The 21,108-nt window shown below is 47.6% G+C and overlaps 2 protein-coding genes across 3 annotated transcripts in view; one reads left to right on the forward strand and one right to left on the reverse strand.

The window, feature by feature from the left end:
* Positions 1-1,097: 1,097 nt before the first annotated feature.
* The window catches only part of Sf3b2 (splicing factor 3b, subunit 2, 145kDa), a gene marked incomplete in the record, with an annotated part of 24,439 nt that continues 4,428 nt past the window's right edge, over positions 1,098-21,108 (reverse strand). Inside the window, 22 exon segments of the mRNA XM_005384431.2 lie at positions 1,098-1,334; positions 1,621-1,806; positions 1,912-2,011; positions 5,239-5,340; positions 5,423-5,565; positions 5,845-5,952; positions 7,439-7,546; positions 7,657-7,746; positions 8,366-8,515; positions 9,547-9,774; positions 9,983-10,063; positions 10,242-10,379; positions 10,514-10,729; positions 11,069-11,160; positions 11,369-11,465; positions 11,778-11,887; positions 12,741-12,858; positions 13,980-14,030; positions 14,247-14,486; positions 15,244-15,321; positions 15,641-15,687; positions 15,844-16,161. Of these exon segments, the coding sequence (XP_005384488.1) occupies positions 1,263-1,334; positions 1,621-1,806; positions 1,912-2,011; positions 5,239-5,340; positions 5,423-5,565; positions 5,845-5,952; positions 7,439-7,546; positions 7,657-7,746; positions 8,366-8,515; positions 9,547-9,774; positions 9,983-10,063; positions 10,242-10,379; positions 10,514-10,729; positions 11,069-11,160; positions 11,369-11,465; positions 11,778-11,887; positions 12,741-12,858; positions 13,980-14,030; positions 14,247-14,486; positions 15,244-15,321; positions 15,641-15,687; positions 15,844-15,976 (2,688 nt within the window).
* The window catches only part of Gal3st3 (galactose-3-O-sulfotransferase 3), a gene marked incomplete in the record, with an annotated part of 8,050 nt that continues 5,549 nt past the window's right edge, over positions 18,608-21,108 (forward strand). For both annotated transcript variants that reach the window (XM_013514010.1, XM_013514011.1), the window contains 1 exon segment: positions 18,608-18,830.

Below are 21,108 nucleotides of genomic sequence, written 5' to 3' on the forward strand. Positions count from 1 at the left end.
GGAAACCCCACTTTTCCGGGGCGCGGCCCCGGCTGGGAGGGGGACTGCTGCAGGACCGTGCTTCTGCGCAGTCAGCTGAAAGGACCAGAACCAGACGTACCGCCGGCCGCGTGCGACGTGGAAGTCTCTTGTCCACCGCCCCCAGACCCGCCTTTGTGCCTTCGACTTTTTCACAAAATACCAAAGGGAGTGGCCAGTCGGTAGGAACCCAGTGGCCTGAGTGGCAGGCCCTGGGAGCAGGGCTGTTCTTGCCCTAAGGGCAGGCAGGGGCTCTGGAACCTAAGCACCAAAAGCACCACCCCCACCCCTCGCCCCTGCCAGGGGAAATTAAGCTAAGCCTGGCCAGGTCCAGAGTGCTTGTGTTTTCTCAATTTCTTGAATTCTATCTTTCCCAGGCCTACCAGCTGCCACATCCTCTGTTGGACTGTCCACGCCCCCTTCTAGAAACTATCTTGAAACCTCCAGCACTCTGACACCTCCCTTGGTGTACTAATACAGACAGACACTGGTAGGGCAACAATGGTGTGTGACTTCGGGCCCCCACACTTGAAAATGCCTGTAGGATCCAGTGGGCCAACCCAGTCTAGCTTGTCAAAGACTTTTAGGACCAGGGGAACCCGGAGAAAGCATGTATCCCTTCCCTACAAACACGAACATACACACACCAAAGGCTCATAGGAACCCAGGACAATTAAGATTTTGGCTATGTTCTCTCACAGTTAAGGATTCGAACTTTCTGCTACAAGGTCAATTAGGAGGCCTGACCTGGCCTACATCCCAGCCCCACTGTTACTTCCCCAGTCTAGCCAGGGCACTAAGCTGGCTATTTTTACTCCCCAAGGACAAAGTAGTAAGGTCAAATCAGACCTGGAGGTACTTCCCCAGAGCCTTCCTACACAGAAGGGAAGTGGGGTGGTAAACCATCCACATTGTCAGCTTTGGCTTTCACTTCACAAAGTCTCAACTGTAACATGGGGTCCAACTACCTGCCTGGGTCACTGGGGCAGTCCAATGGTTGTAAGAAGATGCTATTCTAAGCATTCTAAGATTGCAGAAGGGGCTAAAAAGAGATGAGAAAGAATCCAGCGTGTTACATATTCATCTCTTTCCTTGGGAAGCAGCTTTATTTACAAAACAAGTCTAAAATAACATGAAATGACAAGCCCTTGGGAGCTGCAGGACAGCGTGCTCTTGGGGACCCATGTATGAAGTCCAGGCATCCAGAAAAAGGGCTTAAAAGAAGGTCAGTAGTGTGTGGGGTCCTAAAACTTGAACTCCTTGTATTTCTTGCTGCCCCCACGGCTGTCCTGGGGCTGAGCTTTCCGTTTCTTTTGCTGTAGGAGAGAAAAGCAGGTTATAACAAGTTAAACAACCCCAACCCCGTCAAACAAGGAGAGCAGCCTGGCACAAACATCGAAGTCCTGGTAAAGTACTCAGTCTAGATTCTGTTCCCACCTTCCTCTCAGACTTGGATAAATTCTTTTCTGGTGCTTCAGTGTAAGGATGCCACTAGGACCACAGGCACTGACTACACCTTTATCCTCACCACTAGAGGGCAAAACTGCACTGGAAAAGGCAGCCCCTGCTCCCAGCTCGATCCCCAGCCCAAGGAGTGCCCACCTTCTGTTTGGCAGCATGCTCAGCCACCATGTCACTGAAGTCTTCCTTCTCCACTTGTGCCTGCTGTTCCCGTACATGCTCCTCATACTTCTGGGTCATGGCCATTGGATCCAGCTCCAACTCCTCAGGAGCCAGGGCCACTTCCACACCTTGCAGCTCTGGGGCTGGACCCTTCCGGCTCATAACCTAGAATAAAGATCAAGGTCTTGTCACCTCCAAAAAGTGTTTCAGAAGCCTTAGTTCCACCCCATCCTCCCAAGTCCTCCAAAGGCGTATCCTCTAAGTGCTCACCGTGGACATGTCATAAATGTGGGTTGAACCCATCATGGCTCCCCCAACGGTGGCTGTTCTCTTCTCTGGCAACACAGTGAACAGCTGAGGTGTCTCACTTCTGCAAAGGACAATGGAATTCAAGCCCAGAAGGTAAAAAGGGCCTCCAAAGGGGTGGGGGGCGGGAAAGGTGGCACCTCCATCCAGATTCTTAGGGGAATTTTGTAATACCCAGGATTGCAGCCTCTGCCATTCATGGAGGCCCATGAGAATTGGATTAGGGATAGAGCACAGTGCTAATTTCAGGGAATATAGCCTAGAATGAGCTAAGGAGTCCCCTGCAGCAAGTTGGAAGATTTAAAACAGAATTCAGATCCTAAAACTCCCTCACTCAAAATGCTCCAAGGCTCCTAATCATTAGCTAAATGAATCCTTACTAAGACCTAAAGGGTTCATACACTGGTCCCTTACCAAATCCTCCTCACTACTCTGCTTACAGTACCCTTCTTTGTTTTTCTTCCTTAAATATGCAAAGCTTAAAACTTCTGCTTCTTGACAAGAAGGAGAAGCAGGGACCAGATTTATGCCATTGCCTGAAATAACCAAAACATGGGCAAAAAACGTGAAAGTAGTTTCTAAAACACAAAGCATGGATCACAGAAGGACAATTCAGAAAACAAACGAGTTGAGCTCTTCAATTGCTTCAGCATCCTGCATTGAACGTTTCCAAGCAACAGAACACAGAGGGGCCTGTATGAAGCCAAGAGGGCGCCAACTGAGGGGATGATGGTGAAAGTCCAGGGAGACTAAGGTGGCCAGAGATTGCAGAAAAACCAGACACCTGCAAAGGAAGGTCTTCCTCAGCAATTCAGAGGAGTAATGAGGTGCATATGCTTGCAGGATACTGCCCAAACCAGTGAAAGAACCAACCAAAAGGATTAGTGGTAACAGTGCCTGCTGCTCACTCAGGATGAATAGTGCTGACTCCCATTAGTCAGATGGAAAAACCTCTGGATTCATAGTGCACTGGGCAATGTACACAAACAGGTCTTGAGCCTCTGATGGGGAGAACCTAGCATTGCTTCAGTCCTAAGGAACCCAAAAAACAAGACCTCTGTCAAACTGTTTACAAATAACTATATGCTTGATCAAAGCTGAAGATGTCGCACAAGAATATAAAAATATCCTGGGCCCAAAAAGGTAAATTACACAAAGTCTAGCAGCCAATCGGAAATTGGGCTGTATACACACCAAGAAAATGCACCCATAATAAGAATATCAATTAAGTGAAATCAACCCAAAACTGGCACCCATGGTAGAAACACTAAGCAAATGCCAGGCATAGGGGGGCATGTCTATAATCTCAGCATTTGGGAGGCTGAGGCAGGAGAACTGTTGTGAGTCTGAGGTCAGCCTAGGTTTACACAGTTCAAAGCCAGCTTGGACTACATAGAAATCCCGTCTCAAAAGAGCTGCTCCCACCAAAGAGAAAATTACATTAAAATGTTACTATAACTGCTTTTTGTTTTCTTGTTTTTGTTTTTTTAAGACAGTCTCACTATGTAGTTCAGGCTAGACTTGAACTCACTATGTACTCCAGGCTGGCCTCAAACTCATAGCAATTCTCCTCCCTCAGCCTCCTCTTGCTAGGATTACAAGTGTGCACCACCATATCTGGCATTAAAATGTTATTATAATTGCGTTCTACATGTACAAAAATATAAGAGACAAAGAATATATTTTTAAAAGACCCCAATCAAACTTTTAGAGATGAAAAACTACTTTGAATAGATTAATGTCAGAACAGAAACTGCAGAAGGACATAGCAAATGTGAAGAAATGGCAATAAAATTTTCTGAAATAAAAGAGTTAAAAGAAATTTCTTAAAAATGAACAGAAGCCAGGCATGGTGGTTCATGTCTGTAATCCCAGCACTCAGGAGGCTGAGGCAAGAAGATTATTGTGAGTTCAAAGTCAGCATGAACTACATAGTGAGACCCTGTCCCAAAAAACAAACAAACAAACAAACAAACAAAAGCAGAAGAAAGAAAACACAGAGATCAGTGAACAGAGACTCAACAGATACTCAGTTGGAGTTCCTAAAGGACAGGAGAAGCAAGGTATGTGGTAGACACCTGTAATCCCAGTACTCTAAGAGGCTGAGGCAAGACTGCAAATTTAAGTCCAGCCTGGGCAACTTAGTGTGACTGTCTCAAAATAAATGAAAAAAGGGCTGCGGATATAACCCAGTACAAAGGTCCTGGGTTCAATTCTCAATAATGAAAGAAAGAAAAGGAAGGATGATGAAAGAAAAAAGAAAAAACAGGAAGAGAGAGTGTGTTTAGAGAAATAATGGCCACATTTTTTTCTACAATAAAAACTATAAACCCACAGTTCCAAGATACTCTACAAATCCCAAGCAGAAGCTCCAGTGGTGCAACTGGTTAGCGGATGGTACTTATATACAAATCCCAAGCAAAACATAAGGAAAACACATCAAGGAACACCATTATGTTCAAACTGTTCAGAAACAGAAATAAACAGAAAATCTCAAAGGTAACCAGAGAAAAATGACACATTACACACAAAAGAATAAAGGTAAGTATGACAGCAGATTTCTCCTGAGGAACATTGCCAGAAAGAAGATGCTGAAGCAATTTTAGAAGTACTGAAAGGGAAAAACACCCTGTCAACCAGAATCCAATATGCAACAAAAATTCTTGTTTTTAAACAAGTCAAATAAGAGAATCTTTTACGATTACAAAAGCTGAAAGAATTCTTAACCAGAAGAATGATAAAGGAAGGAATGATAAGGAATGATGATAGGAAGAATGATAAGGAATGTTAAAGGAAGCTGTGAGCCAGAAGGAAAATTATGCCAGAAAAAAACTGGATAGGCAAAAACAAATGAAAGAAGACTGAACTGATAACTATATGAGTTCATACATGATTTAAGTCTCTAAAAGATAACTGACTACCTAATAATAACTACATAGTATAGGATTTATAACATAAATAAAAGTAAAATGACCACAAAAGTGGAAAAAGATGGCGAGAAAGTATCAGGGCTCTCTTAATACTATCAGGAGTGCTATATCACTTGAAGGTGAAGGATACTATAATCTCTAAAGCAACCTCTAACAAAGACAGTTACTAAAGCCAACGAACAAGATAAAACAGAATCACATGAAAAATGCTCAATTAATCCAAAAAATAGGAAAAGGGAAAAAAGGAAAAAGGGAATAAAGAACAGAATGGACTAAGAAGTAATTTCATGAGTCAGCCAGCCAACCCAGAGGCCAAAGGGAAGTAAAAGTCCTCCCCACATTGCCTGCCTGGTTCCCTCACCCATCCATCGCCTCCTCAATCTTCTTCTTCCTCAACTCAATGAGTTCAGGGGTCTCCATTCCAGCTGGCACTGACGAGAACCCTCCAGGAGTGATGAGGCCACTGTGAAGAGAAGAAGCAGCTCTGGAGTAGAGAGAAAGCTCCCAAGCAAAGACCACTTTGGAGGGCAGATCTATTTCCCCACCTGTCTGCTGGCGTAATAAAGCCTGTCTCATCTGGTTTGTCTTCATCACTTTCTTCCTCTTCCTCCTCTTCTGAGGATTCTTCATCAGATGGCTCTAGTTCCCCCCAAGGGGTCCGATCTATCTCTTCTTCTTCAGTCTTGGTCTGAAAGAGATCACTCATTTGTTCAAGAAAGGTTTACTCAGTACCTATGATTCTCCCAAGCTGCTGTAAGCTGAAGAGATCTAAGAATAAATACACAAGCAATAATCCTACCTACAAAGAGGTCACAGTCCAGTGGAGCTGCTTTACATCAAAAGAAAATGTATGCCCTTTTTCAGACTGAAACTTCAGAATGCCAATTCACTGATAGTGAAGGTACAACACAACTATCTAATCTGAGTTCATTAAGTAAAACCAAGCCTGCCAGATCATGGCCCATACCTGAAATTCAGCAGCATTGGTTCCAAACACATCCCCATAGAGCGGTTTTCCGGTCTCATCGACTGGGGGTTTGCCCCAGCCACCAGCATGGTAGCCAAAGGAACAGCTCTGCAGGAGAAGGAACACTAGTGAGTGCCACTCCAAGCTCCAGAGGAACACAGGAGTGCTCCAGAAAAGCCATGTTCCAAAGAGGGGAACTCACACTGGGAACTCTGGAAATTACTACTGCAGAATGGAATTAACCACTGGAAAGCAAACAAAGTAAGTAACAACACTATGGTGGCAACAAGATGGGGGGAGGTAGAGAGTATGCTAATAACCTCATCCTTCAGGCTAGAGTCTATGCTGCCTGAAACTAAAAGAAGGACCTTAAAATCAGAACTTCACCTTCTTCCTGATTTTCCTAACATTTAGAAAGCTGGCTTGGCTAACATCTATTTCACTTAAGGAACAGAAATTTTTGCCTGAAGTTTAACAATACTACTTTCCTACTTTAGTGATTCTGTGGTCTGTTAATACTTTTTTATCTGACACTTTTTATTTAAAAATAAATTTTATGCCATTCCTTTTTTTTCCCCTACAGTAGTGGGGATCAAACCCAATGGTACTCTACTGAGCTATATCCCTAGACCTTTTTATATTTTTTTAATTTTGAGACAGTATCTTTCCCAGGTTAGCCTAGAATTATAGTCCTCCTGCCTCAGCCTCCCAAGTCACTAGTATTACAGGTGTACATCACCATATTCAGTGAAATTATTTCTGTCTCTCTGTCCCTGTAACTATCAACCAACTATCTGGAAACATGTTTGTCAAACATTATTACATTTGGTTATTTCTGAATGGTAAAACTGTGAGTGACTTATCTACTTGCCAATTTTGACTATTTTCCTCTGCAGAGAAAAAGCAGAGAGACACAGTTGAGTGGGCTACCCTACACCTATAATCCCAGTATTCTGGGAAACTGAGGCAAGAGTATCAAAACTCTAGCCCAGTCACTTAGTGATTTATCAACACCCCATCTCAAAACAATAGGAGCTGGGAAGATAGTTCAGTGTGAAAACTTTGGGTTCAATCCCCAGTATTACCAAAAAAAAAAAAAAAAAGCTGGGCCTGATGGCACATGCCTATAGTCACAGCACTCAGAAAGCTGAAGCAGGAGGATCTCTGTGTTTGAAGCCAGCCTGGGCTACACAGTGAATTTAAGTCCAGCCTGAACAATACTACAATACTACATAGGGGCTGGGGATTTAGCTCAGCGGCAAAAGCGCCTGCCTGGCAAGCGCAAGGTCGTGAGTTCGGTTCCCGGTACCAGAGAAAAACCAAAAAAAAAAAACAAACAAACAAACAAAAAAAAACTACAATACTACATAGTGAGATCTTATCTCAAAACAAACACAGAGGCAGTCATGGCTGGGGTGCAGTATGGTGTACAACACTTGCCTAGCATCCTTGAAACATTGGGTTTAATCCCAGCACCACCAAAAATTACATATATATAGGGAAAGGAGGGAGAGAAAGACAGAAACAGAGACAGAGAGAGACACAGAGTGAGAGAGCAGGGGCAATCAAGAATGAAAGTAAGCATAATACTCACCTCAGGGATAGGTGAGTTGAGCCCAGGGATTTTCAGGTTAGGGTATGATGGAGGTGGTCCATATCGCTGCATGGCAATCAGCCATGGGGGAGGGACCTTGTGGGCATTCTGCAGGAAAAAGAAAATAGGATACCACCCACCCTTCCCTATCCTGTCTCTCCCTTCTGCCCCAATTTCCACCCTCTTCCCCACTTCCCAGCCAGCTAACCAACACTCACTGGTCCTACTGGCATTCCCAAGGAAATCCTCAGCTCATCAGATAGATCTCCAGGTTTCTTCTCCTTCAGTCTCGTCTCAAACTCTTTCCCCTGAGGACAAAGCACAGCGTGCTGTATTGGAAACACCAGACACACACTGGGAGCTCAATGGCATGAGGACATGAGAACAGAGATGGGCATCAGATACAAAGCCCCACGAGGGCTGCCTGGCTCCCACTCAGATGCCAACTAGAGTGAGGGAAGGGATAAAGGCCAGACTCTCAGTGCTGTCACTAAGCCACTGTGAGAACAGGGACAATTTCTACACCTGCTTTCTCCTCTGTGAAATGAGGGCATAAGACAGGATGATAGCCAAAGTCCTTCCACCTCAAACAGCCCATGTCATATGATTAATATTTCAATGATCAGAAAAAAATAAAGTATTTCTCACTCCCAATATTAAATGTTTTAGAAAATCTATCTGTCACATGGCCCCTCTGTCCCTAAATCAGATACTATAAACTAATACTGCTTTAAAGACATAGTCTGCATCTCTCCTCCAAAAAACGAACTTCACTTTAAAACTTCACACTCTATCTGGTCTCAGGAAAGTTAATGGGCAATTCTAGGGCTGGGAGCCACTGTATTAGCTTTGAAAGGCCTTCCAACCAATGGTTACACAGTCATGCTCTCACAACTCAGCCTTCCTTCCCCAGCTCCCTTTCCAAACCTCATAGTACAGGTCCCCATGAATGGTCAGCTTTGGCTTGGTCTGCCACTTGAAGAAGGCATCATGAAGTTTTTGGTAATCAATATCAATCTTTCCCATCTTGGGCCGCACTTTCTCTCGCATTTTAGACTTCATGGTCTTCTGTTCTTCCTATGGAGAATTCAGGCAGACACAAGTTAACAGGTATTCACCAACTCTGGGCTGGAGGTGTAGCCCAGTGGTAATGTCTGCCTAGGATATGCAAAGCCCAGGGTTTGATCCCTAGCACTGAAGAGAAGAAAAAGTATCAACTTCAACTCTTAGTAGAGGTTCTGGCTCCCTAATTCCAAAGGAGGTCAAAAGAAGCATTTATTTTACTCTTCAAAGTCACCAAAATCCTTCCAGGTCAAATTCCTCAAAATTACATAATCCAATAGGCTAGGGGCATAGCTTAGTGGTAGAGCATGTTCTTAGCATGCTCTGAGTTCAATTCCCAGAAATGAAAAAAAGTTATATAACTCATGCTAAATACAATAGATTTAGTATATGAAATCAGCCTCAGCTTTGTACATCAATAACTATTTTTTAAACCCTCTGATCAAGGGTGCCCATTGGTGCATTTAAGACACCAGTGGATATAATAATACAAATTAAAATAAAATAAACTCCAGCTGCATGGCACTGGCACAGAGTTCCGGATGGCCTGACCTGATCAAAGCCGGATTTCGTTAGTTGCCTCCTAGAAAGGACTGGGTAAGAGGCCCACTGAAAGGCAGAGTTTTCAATGTGTATTTTTGCACCTCCTAAATGCTGGCACCATAGGCCATGAGTACTTATTCAAAGTATGTTAAACCTTTAAACTTAAGAAGTAATACAACCACTGAGTCTCCAACCACAAAATGAACAAGGGAAGAGAGTCATAAGATAAGCTAGGAGAGTGAGGGGAGAAAAGAGGGAGACAGGAGAACAGAGGCCTGGCACAGAACAGGGAGACACTGGGAACCAGACTAGAGGTCTGCCTTTCCTAAATCCTGTGTCCGTCCCCTCCTGCTTCCCCTAAGAGGGCCTACAAAGTGCTGACTTTAGCTGCAGAAAGGATAACCACACTAGTAACAGGTAGGTGGGTTTAAGAAACCCTACTCCAGGTCTGAAGCAGACTTACTTGGGTGCCCAATAACAGGTCTGAGCCCAGCCAGCCTCACCTTCTCCTGGAGGGCTTCGCGCATCTCTTGGATGCCTGTGCGTTTGATGAAATCCGGCAGCTCAAAGGGGGGCTTCTCAATGCCCCGTTTGCCTTGCAGGTACTTGCGCTTAAAACACCAGTGGCGTGGCACAGGCACAGAGTTCCGGGTGGCCTTGAGGTGAACCAAGAGCTTAGGGTCCTGTGCTGTCACATCATGCATCTCCACGACATCAGGCCGAGCCACCAGCTGGAAAACACATTAGCAACATTTCTCTAGGAAGCCCCACCACTCAGGTCTGAAGCCTTCTTTCTTTCTCCTCAAAGGGACCTCTCCAAATCAGCCACACCTCCTTCAAAGCCTGCAAAACCTCGAGAGAACCCTATCAGGGAGCTAAAGACCCCTCCAGTGGTCTCTAGCCAGGGTCCAGGACTGGCTGAGTCATCTTGGGTCTCACCTGCTTGAGTTCAGCAACAGTGAAGCGATTCATTCGGCGCAACTTCTTCTTGGACAGCTTGGGAGCTTCTGGCTTCTTTTCCTAGGACAGAATGGTCACCTCTTCTGAGCAGGACTCCTAAGTGGTCATCAAACTGCCCAGGCACCCCAAAACTAAGCCATGAGAGTGCTGCAAGAAGTTACTGTGGTCCCCCAAGGGAGCCATCACAGCCACCTGTACCCAACATCCCTCTTTCCTACCAGCAAGAGTTGGCCCTGACCTGCTCATCATCACTGCTGTCGTCATCGCTGTCCTTGTGTTCTTCTTCAAAGCCCTTCTTCTTGGGTGCTGCAGAGTTCTCCGTTTTGTCAAGTTTCTCTGGCTCCTTTTCTTTCTCCTTCTTCACATCATCTGTGAGCTAAGGAAGCAGACCACATGGGAACCCCAGCCCTCCCAGCTCCTGAACCCTGCCTTGAGACAAAACCTGTCCCTTGGCTTGGCCTGTCACTCTGTTGAGCCTGGCCCCCTGTCAGAGTGAGCTGTGCCTTCTACCTTGAAAGCCTCAAAGATCCTCTTAAAGAAGATGAAGTTGGGCTCATAGATTTCAGGTTCTTCAGTCACATATTCAATCTCAACATCAGCAGCAGGGGACTCAGAGCCTCGGGATCGGGCCGAGTCTTTCTCTCGGTCTCCAGAGCTCTCCAAAGAAGCCACCCGAACCCGCTGGGTCTTTTTCTTCTTCTTTCGGTTACGACGCTTTCGGTTTTTCTGTCAAGACAAGGAAAATCAACTAGGTCAGATACAAGGTCCATGCCTATGCCTATCTTCTAACAACAGTTCAAGGCTTGGTGCTGCTTTGGAGACAGACTCCAAAGTTCTGTCTCTCTCAAGCTATGTACCTTTGGTTAAGGTACTGCACCTCAGTTTTCCCAGCTGTCAAATGCAGGCATGTACAGTATTCAGAACTTCAAGGGATTTGGGACAATTAAATAAAAAAATATGTGCAAGATGCTTAGCACACAAATTGCCACAACAGCAGCTACTCTCTACTGAACACTTCAAATCAGTCACTTTAGTACCCAACCTTCCAGGCCAGCTCCATCATACCTCCTTTTTGGATATGGACACTGTGTCCTCCTCAGTCTCTGATGCCGACTGGCCCAGGGAGGAGCGAGTGTCTGTTTCCATTTCCTCTTCCTCTGTCAGGGAAAAAGGTACAAGTCTCCTCAGAGTACTTCATGGAAACTTCTCTTTGCCAAGAGCTAACCACTCTCTAGCCCCTCCTCAGGGAAGGGACAACAGGAGGACAGAGATGGGAGAAGAGGAAGGAGGAAGGAAGAAGAGCAGGACGCAGGCTCACCTCTTCAGCTTCTGAGCCTGCAACTTCAGGGCACACCCAACACTCACCCTGCTGTGAGTTCATCTCTTCCTGGCGGCTCTCCTTCAGCTGCAGGATCTTCTCTAAAGCCTGGGGGATCTTGGGGCCCACAGAGGGATCATCCATCTGCCAGATATAACCGAGTCAGAGGGACTGACACACCGCCCATTCTCCTCTGACTTCCTCCCTTCTTCTCCTAGCAAGCCTGTCAACAGCAGACAGTATGCAGCACTAACCAGTCTCAATAAGGCGCGGCATTCCCCAGCGGGAATGCCAAAAATGCTCCCAGATCTGCCAAACCTGAACATTTAAACTAAGTATGCCACCCTCACCCCAGAATCTAAATCCCAATCTTTTCACAGACCTTCTATAAAATCCTGATATAGTCCCCTTCCAAACCACCACTCTTCTGTACTAAGAAGAAATCATCAGTCTCACCTCTCTGTTCTCATCTCCAGGGGGAGGTGGGGGACCACGAGGCCGGGGGACAGGGGCCCCCATGGGTAAAACAGTGGGAGTGGGCCCCACAGGACCTACTGGAGCCGCTACTGCAAAAGGGGAGAAAAAGAAGTCCAATGTTGGAAGAGCCAAAATACTCCTTTAAAAAAACATACTCCCTTTGCTAAAAATCAGGGTGATAGTTTTATGTTTAATCCTCAGGGCAGAGATGCTTTTGGGGCACTGAGAATGTCTTAATTTTTGGTCCCCATGCTGGCTATTATGATTTATTCAGTTTGAGAAAATTCACTATACATTTCTTATACGTGCGCTTTTTAAATGTGAAATATCTAGATTCCCCTTGTATCCATAGGGAATATGTCTCAAGACCCCACACGAATACCAAAATCTGAGACTGCTCAAATTTCTTTTATCAAATGGCATAGTACTTGCCTAAAACCTACCCATATCCTTCCACACACTCTACATCATTTCTAGGTTACTTACAACACCTAACACAATGCAAATGCTACATAAATAGTCATTTTACTGTTTAGGGAATCGTGAGAAGAAATAAAGCCTGTACAAGTTCAGTCCAGATGCAAATTTTTGTGTTTTGTTTTTTGAGACAAGGTCTCATTATGTAGTTCAGGCTGGCCTTGAACTAATGGCAACCCTCTTGCCTCTATTTCCCAAGTGCTGGGATTATAGGCACATACCACACCAGATAGATGCAAAATTTTTCATATTTTCAATCCATAGTTGAACACTTGGATGTAGAACTAGCAGATAGGGAGGAACCACTGCACCTAAAGTCTTTCAGGGGCCTGGAGTACAGCTTAGTGGTACAGTGCATACTCAGCCTGCACAAGGCCCTGCGTTCCTCAGCACCAGGAGGAGAAAAAGGTTTTAAAAACATTTAAATTGCCTTCTTTATTCTTCCGGTCCATTCCAGGGCCTTACCTCGAGGCCCCAAAGGGGTGCGAACACCAATCTGTCCCATGTCTTGTGGGGGTCGAGGGACTGGGGTGCCCATCTTGGCAATCTCCTGCTGCCGTTCCTGCTCCAGTAACACAGCGGCCTGCAGGAGGGAAGTGGGAGTGGAGACACAGCTTGAAAATGTGTTTGGCAGGCAGCCCCTGGCAAATCCATTCTTTCAGCTGGGTAACAGACCAGAGGAGAACAATCAGGAATCACCGGGGTTCTGACATCCCTTCCACCCCCACACTTCCAAGCTATGATTAAAATTAGAAAAACCCTGTCATCACAACAGAAAATCCCTGGAAATAACACCAAGGAAAATCCCAGGAAATTTCTGGTTTTTAGAAGAGGACTTACTATTTAGCTAAACACAGTCTTCTAGTTTTTCAGTGAAAATTTTCTTCCCCAAAACATTTTTTTTTCCTTGAGATAGGGTCTTGCTATGCAGTTCAGGTTGCCCTTAAACCCTGGAACTCATGGCGATCCTCCTGCCTCGGCCACCCAAGCGCTGGGATTACAGGCGTGTACCACCATGCCCAGCCATTAAATAATTTAGAACTATGAATTCTTTTCTTAGTTATGCCTTAAAATTTGCCAAAATCTGGGCAAAGCCACTACTTCATACATATATCCAAACCTGATGTTTTCAATCCTTATTTTCTAATATTTCTGAATAACCCACTGGGTGACAACTAATACTAAGCATTCTGGGGCAGAATTTTCTTTTTTTTTTTTTTTTTTGGTACCAGGAATCAAACTCAGGACCTTGCGCTTGCCAGACAGGCACTTGTGCTGCTGAGCTATAACCCCAGCCCTAGAATTATCTTTTAAATGACTAAATTAGGCTGTCATTCTCTCCAAAGATCCTTCTCTCCAAGGTTATACTCCTGTAATGGGCTACAGGTAAATATTTAGGTTTTATGTGCTCTTACATGGACCCTTTTACATATTCTTGATGTTAATTTTTTATAAATAGCTGTTTGAAAATATACATATCATTTTTCATTCACAGGCTATACAAAAGGAGGTCACAGGTTGTAGCTTGCCAACACCTGGACTATGAGTAAAAGGGAATCCTTTGGAAGATTCCAGAATTTAGTTGGGAATGAGATAGCCTCCAAGGAAAACTTGAATGATGCATCTTATTCTGGACACTAAGGAATATAAGTGACAGTCTTTGGACTGGACCATGAGGTCAAAGGTTAGGGAGAGGGGTATTACCCGCTTCTGCTGCTCCAAGAGCTCATGTTCCTTCAATGAATGATCTCCCTGCTTAAAAGAGAAAACAAGCTCATACCAGCACCAATATCCCCCAGGCCAATATGCCACAACTCTTTCTACCTGGAGTCCTATTCCAGCCTAAGACCTGTCCTCTAGTCTTTGGTCTAGATATTCCCAAATGTGGCCCCAGGATCATCCAGCTTTCTGAGGCTCCACTCCCCCTTCAGGGACCTAATGAGGCCCAGGTGCAGTCATCTACCTGCCTACCTGCTTGGCACGTTCCTCTTGCTGCATCAGCAATGCTGCCTGCTGCTGCACCAGCTTCAATCGCTCCTCTTCAGACAGTGCCACAGGCTCACCCACACGAAGAGGAGGCGGGGGCCCCAAATTTGGTGGGTGAGCCATAGGAAAGCCAAGGCCAAGGCCTGGTGGAGGTGGTGGGGGTGGTGGAGGAGGCTGCAGAGGAGGAAGTCCCATGGGAGGTGGTGGCATGGGAATCCCAGAAAGCTGTAGAGAAAATAATACAACCATAAACTAAGAAACATTTACCTGTTGAAACATTTACAGGGGCTCTACCATGAACCAGTTACTGAGATTCAAGGCCAAATTATACATGATTCCACAAGAGAATGCTCAACAGCAATATTAAGAATGCTAACTTTGAGGTACCAACCAAAGTAAGGTATTGACTCTCTTCCCAGAAAAGTATCATAAACAGATTTTACATTCAATTTCAGGAGACTCAAGGACACCCTTAAAAGCCATATTGAGACTCCTCACTCCACACTCAGAATCAATAAATTCCGGGTTAGAGTCACATCTCTGTAGAAAAAAGTACCAAATCCTGGATCAGAAGGGATATGAAAGTTGGGAAGACTTAAATAAATGGGAACCACTGTGCAAGGCCACTGCAAACCCCAATGACTTAGTAAATGCAAAGAGTACATAATCAAATAAATCTGCCCTCAACGTCTCACTAACACGGGAGCTAGGCCTGAGGAAGCAAAGAATGTAACTATTTTCGGCTGGGGGAGAATTAAGTTAGGATTCCAGCTACCCAAGTTTAATCTTGAATGACAGGGTAGAATTTAGAGATGCAAGCCTCAAAGAAGGAGGTAAGTGTCAGCACAAGAGAAGCGTTCCCAATTCTGTGATCGCAGGACTTCCCTATTCAATCTGTTAACTGCAGCCTCAGTACAATGCATATGAAAGAAAGGCCTACCTGGCACATGAGGGATTCTATAAAATGAAACAACTTTCTTACCTGTGCAGACATGGGGGGGGGAGCAGCTTTGTCCCCATCCTCCCCTCTCAAAACAGGCCGACTGAGCACGATGCCAGTCTGCAAAAAAAGAAAGGAGTCGTCAAGGTCAGTCCAAGAGGAGTCGTTCCACTAAACGAAGTTCTCTTCCATTCATTCAACAATATTTACCAAGCAGCTATTAACAGCTATTCGCCTGGGTTTGAGTTGAGTACTAGACAGCAGCAGTATGGACAGAAGCAGACTACAATAAAGCAGGCAAAGCTAAGAACAGGCGAAAAGACCAAGCGTCGCGCTCGCTGTGCCCAAGTACATAAACAATGAAGATGTAGCGCTGAGAGGTCTTGAAAGCCCCCAGGAGAAGTTCGGCCTATATACAAGTACTGCTGCCAACACTTACCTGGCGGGTGTAAGTCTGCAGGCGCTCCACCAGCTCCTCGCGACTCCCTATGGGGTAAAGCAGAGGATCAGTGGGGCAGGCCAGCAGGGCCAGGCCAGACCCCGGCGGCTCACCTTCACCCCCTTCTCCGGGTCTCCCGGGTAACCAGGCTCCGCCGCTCAACTAGACCACGCAGTTCTCTCCTGACCTCCCATGCTCCTCACCCTGGATTGGAGCGCCAATCTCTGCCAACTTGGCCTGAAGTTCCTGGGCAGCCCAGGCGCCATAGTGCCCCGGAGGAGGCGGTGGAGGCAGCTGCAATTCTCCTTTGGGTGGCTCGGGATGCTCAGCCGCCATCTTAGCCGAAGGAAGGCGCGCGACCAACCCGGAAGCTCGGGCCAGGCCTGGGCTCTACTTCCCGGAATTTCCGGCACCGCAGCACGCCGGGTGGTGTGGTTCGCCACAGATGCGCCTTGGGCGGCCTAGTTGTAAAGCCTGCTGGGAGTTGTAGTACGCGGGTGGCGGGCACACAGGTCGAGCGTCTGGAAGAACAAGCTCGGCTACAGCACCCGGAAAGCAGGCGGCTGGGCCGCGGGGAGAGCTGGCCCTACCCCGAGGGGATATTTTCTATGTTTCACCTGCTCTGTCGCCCACAGCCTTCCGGCCCGACTCCCTGCCCAGGCGTCGGAGGCTCAGACGTTTAAATCCCCAGGGAGTCCCGAGAAACACATTCCCCCGCGACCAAGCGGGAGGTTGGAGACGACGCCTGCGATAAAACAGTGTCTGATTGTCTGCCCGCCCGCCCCCGACCCAGGCGTAGATGAATGGGCTGAAAGGAGATCGGAGCCGCAAGAGGAACGGTCCGCCCGGGCTGAGCTCCAGCTGCCACCTGGGGGAAGGGCGCACTAAAGCCCCCTGTTTCCACCTTACAGACTGGCTCAGATGTCTACTCCGCCAACCCTTCTGCTTTCTTTTACTTTCTTGGAGCTCGCTTTTCCACCATTCGTTTTTAAATCTTGCCTTTTCTCCCTACCTCATTCCCCTAACTCCCCCGGGGCCGGGGGGGGGGGGATGGTGAGCAGGGATTTGATCTATTTTTGTCATACAAGTACCTGGTGTTTAAGAGCCAACTAATAAATGTCAGAGGAGGGAATAGATTCTCTCTTTTTTCAGTATTGGAAATAAACTCTGACCAGGTGCAGAGCACTCCTGTAATCCCAGCACTCGAAGACTGAGGCAGGAGGGTCTTGCAAATTTGAGGCCACCCTGGGCTACATAGTAAGCTCAAGGCCAGCCTGAACTACTCAGTGAGACCCTGTCTCAAGAAAAGAAAAAAGAAAGAAAATAAACTCAGGACCTGCCTTGGGGCCAGAGGTGAGGATTCACTGGTGACCCAGCTTCCACTTCTACTGTCCTGCCTCCCCCCTCACACGAATCTGGTTTCTCTCTCCAACTTTCCACTAGCTCTGCCATCTCAAGGGCAGCCTGTTTGAGTTTCTGAGTATGTGCTGAGTAAAGAAGGGAGAAACAAGTGAGATTTTCTCAATTTCCTTACACGTACCCTTCAGATCTTCAGAGGAAAGGGACTGGGCCAGGAGAGGTCAGTTGCCTTCCTATCCCTGGATTCTCTTTGATTCTACCCAAACCTTGACCTTTCCCTCTGCCATCACCATCACTACCCCCAGGCTCCTCCTCCCACTCCCAGAGAGGAAGCCAAAGCCAGAAATGACAGCACAAGAGAAAGAACAGTGATGTTTTCCTTCTGCTTGTCAGCCCACTCAGACAGAACCATTTCTAACCCAAAGGCAGGCTCCTTCTGCTCCTGGTAACTGGAGAGCCCAGGGCAGGTTATCTGAGGCTGGAGTCATCCACACAGCCAAGTTGTGCTGGGGCAGAGGGAGGGGTCTCTAAGACATAATAAACAAAGAGCTGATGGGTGAGAAGTTAATGTAACTAGGGCTAGAAAGGGACACTCCAACTGGGGTCTCATTTTATCACAGTAATCCTGGGATGCAGACAAGGTACTCCCCCCCAAATACACATATATCACCACCACTACTGCCTACTTATGCAGAGGGGAAGTCTGAAGGCCAAAGAGAAGTGACATGCCCAAGAGGCAAAACTGGGGCAATAAGCAGTTTTCCCACTTCTATCTTTTCCTTAACAAGGATCCTTACATGATACTACTCACTGTTTGCGTGGGCCTAGAAGGAAATATTCAGCCCCTTCCTGTCCCAGCAGAATCCTTGCCTTACCTCACCCAGAGCAAAGGGGAAGTAGGGATCCCTGCCAGCTACAGGACCAAAGGTGGGGTTCCTGGTGTCTGGCATGATTTTGAGAGGTGCTGCTGCCCAGCTGCCAGGGCTAAGAGCTAAGGACAGAGCCTACATGCATACAGCGGGAAGCAACAGAGCTTAGAGAGTTGCCTCTACTCTGGGACCCAAGAACAGACCAGAATTGAACTGAGATTCTCAGATTCCTGGTCCAAGATACCTGGGCAGAGGTTCCAGTGACAAGGAAGCTCTGATCAGGAGTCAACAGTGTGGATGAGCAGCAGGGGGATAGGCTGGAAGGGAAGGGGTGGCAAGGGCACACAGGACCAGACACAACTCGAGCTTTCTCTGCTAGAGAGAAAAGAGGAGGAAAGAGCAGGTGAACATGTAGGTGCCTTTGAGTGTAGCTGCACCTCTAACCCATGCTGGAAAAAGGCCCCACCACCCCAAGGATGATCAGGGAGGCCCAAAAACGCTCAGTAATGCCAGACTTATATAGACACTTTCCCAGACTGAATTTTCTTCTGGTGAGTGAAAGGGAACTGGCCACACTGATACCCAGCTCTGCAAGGTTGCAAGAGAAATTCTCGCATCTAAAGATGCATCTCAGAGAGTGTTCACAGACAGCCCACAAGCCAGGGAACCCGCCTCCCCTTCCCACTCCTTCTCCTCTCCCCCTCCCCTGCGCCGCCGGCCCCCGCCCCCGCCCCGCCTCCGGTGTGAGATGGGGGGCGGGCGGCGGGCAGAGCCGAGAGCTGCCGAGCGAGCGGACGCCGACGCCACCTGATCCCATCCAAGCGCAGCCGAGGCGATCGAACCAGCACTCTGCGCTCAGGGCCCCCGGCCCCCTCGGACCCCTGGGGATTTCTGAACAAGGGGCCAGAGGGAGCGGGGAGCCACCCCTAACCCGGGTCGGAGGCTGAATCCATGCGTGCGGTGTGAGTACTGCAGTGGCCACTCTGGGGCTGGACAGGGGGTGGACCGCTCCGGGATGGGAACAAGGAGGAGGCGGGAAGGCAGAGTGCTGTGGGGGCCTAGTTCCTGGAGACCATGAGGAAGGGGCTCTGATACCTTCAGGGAGCAGACAGGACCGAGTAAGAGGGTGTTTCTGGCCTATCTCCTGTGGTGACCAGATAACCGGTGGAGATCCCTGGAAGAGGCTGGGGTGAAACTGAGGGAATGGGGGATGGAAAGAGGGTTAGTGATGGAGAAAGAAGGAAGATGGAAATTCAGAGGCAGCGATGGAGTAGGGGTGGGTGACAGGGACAGGAGGCATGGGGCACCTGGTGCAGGCTGGGGGTGGGGAGGAAAAGAGGAAGGTGGAGAGAAATTTGATCTCCTAGGCCATTAATGTGTTACCCCCTCTACCCTTGCTGCTTTTTTATCGGGCCCTAGGGTCACTCTCTTTCCTCCATGGTCAGTACCATCCTCCAGGTCAGGATGGAGTTTCCAGGTCACCAGGAGGTCAGTCCCAGCGGTTCAGGCCAGGACGCCCCCTCCTTTTAGTGCAGGAGGATCAGCCATGGAGCTCAGAGGGAACAGAGAAGGGGCTCACTGGGTTGGGGTGGAGGACATCCAGGCCAGTTGACAAAGCTCTGGCCGTTTGTACCATTTTCTCTTTGGTCCCTGGAGAAAAGAAAGCAATTTGCAAAACTGGGCAGCAGCCTGAGGTAGACTGTTCTGACTAAAATTAGCTCTGATATTCGGGTGAGGCTGGCACCCTGACCTGCCTGGGATTGCAGAGGGAACCTCTCTCTCCGTGGAAAAGACACTGGGGAGTAGTCTGAAGTCTCTTGCAGGCAGAAGCTAGGACCACTGCTCTAAAGCCTGGCCAAATATCACTGCCATCACAGGCATCAGCCTCAAGACCACAGCCCAGATGGCCCCTCCTGGCTCCCCTGCCCTAAGTTCATCTCCAAAAGGGGCATCTTGCATTGACCTGGCTGAGGTAGGCAGCCTTCGTCCGGTGTCCGAGCAGAACCCTTTCTCTGGACCTGGAATGTTTTGTCTGGCTGAGTGCCGACCCAGAGGAGCCAGGGTTCCTGCTTTCAAATACCTGAAGGTCTGTCATGGAGAAAAATTTGCTGTGCGCTCTGGGAAGACAGCAGGAGCTACACAGCATAGAAGAGGATGGAGAGGCTACAGGCCACCAGGGTGATTAATCCCACTGTCCTAAGAACTCTGTAACTGTGGAGGCTGCTCAATAATGGACCAAGCTATATCTGGAGATGATGAGCAATCTTCACTGTGAGACCTCAGGCTTGGGTGTGCAGAGGATTTCTACACTGATGATACTCATCCCCTGGCAGGCATCAAACTGGATTGGAGGCTACATCAGGCACCCCATCACCCTCTCTGTATGGCCAAGGAAAGGCCTGCTGTAGTTTCCTATAGTCTTGACCTCCTCAGTTGGCCCCAATTTTTCTGAGAAATAGGGTGGTTTCAACAAGTTTAGCAAAGGTGGCAATAAATTTGCTTTTCACTTTGCCCCTTGGATAACTCTCACCGGGTCCCCAAATCCTCTAGGCAGGATATATGACAAAGAGAAGGAGTTCATCGTGGGAGAGCCAAGAGCTCTGACTTCCTCTTGCTGGCCACTCTACTCAGGCTGAGCCAATCCTTCTCTGCCGCAGCAATCCTTGAAAAGGCAGGGCCACCAGGCTGGCTCTGCTGTGCCCTTGGTTGTCCTCTGTGGCTGGCTCTTTAGCCCCTTAGCTCCAGGAAGATTAGTCTGTCTGAAGGCTGGTGGAAGAAACCAGGTGATGAGGCCTGGAAAGAAGGGGAAGCACAACTAGGACATCTTTTTACCTAAACAGGTTTAAATGTAATCCAGGATTAAGGGGGAGTGGAGGGTAAAGAGGGATTGGAAGCCAAGAGTAGGTGGTGGTCAAAAGGTTTTCACATTACCTCACCTCTCCTGGGACCCAGATGTCCTGGTTCCACGTACACATGTCCATAAGGTTCCAGGCCCTCTCCCCTTTGGAGAGGAGGTGTGTGTGTGTAAGGGCTGAAGTTGGACCTGAATCTGGACACATGACCCTGGGGCAAGACACAGACAAACTGTAACCTAGGGACAGGCATGGCTGCTGAAAATGACTTTCTGCCCAGGCTGTGAAGGATACAGGCTTTTTTTTTTTTTTTTTTTTGTCTTGTCTTTTTTGAGACAGGGTTTTACTATGCAGTTCAGGCTGGCCTTGAATGCACTTTGTAGCCCAG

Source organism: Chinchilla lanigera, unplaced genomic scaffold (genome assembly GCF_000276665.1).
Source record: "Chinchilla lanigera isolate Chin_1 unplaced genomic scaffold, ChiLan1.0 scaffold00021, whole genome shotgun sequence".
NCBI lineage: Eukaryota > Metazoa > Chordata > Mammalia > Rodentia > Chinchillidae > Chinchilla > Chinchilla lanigera.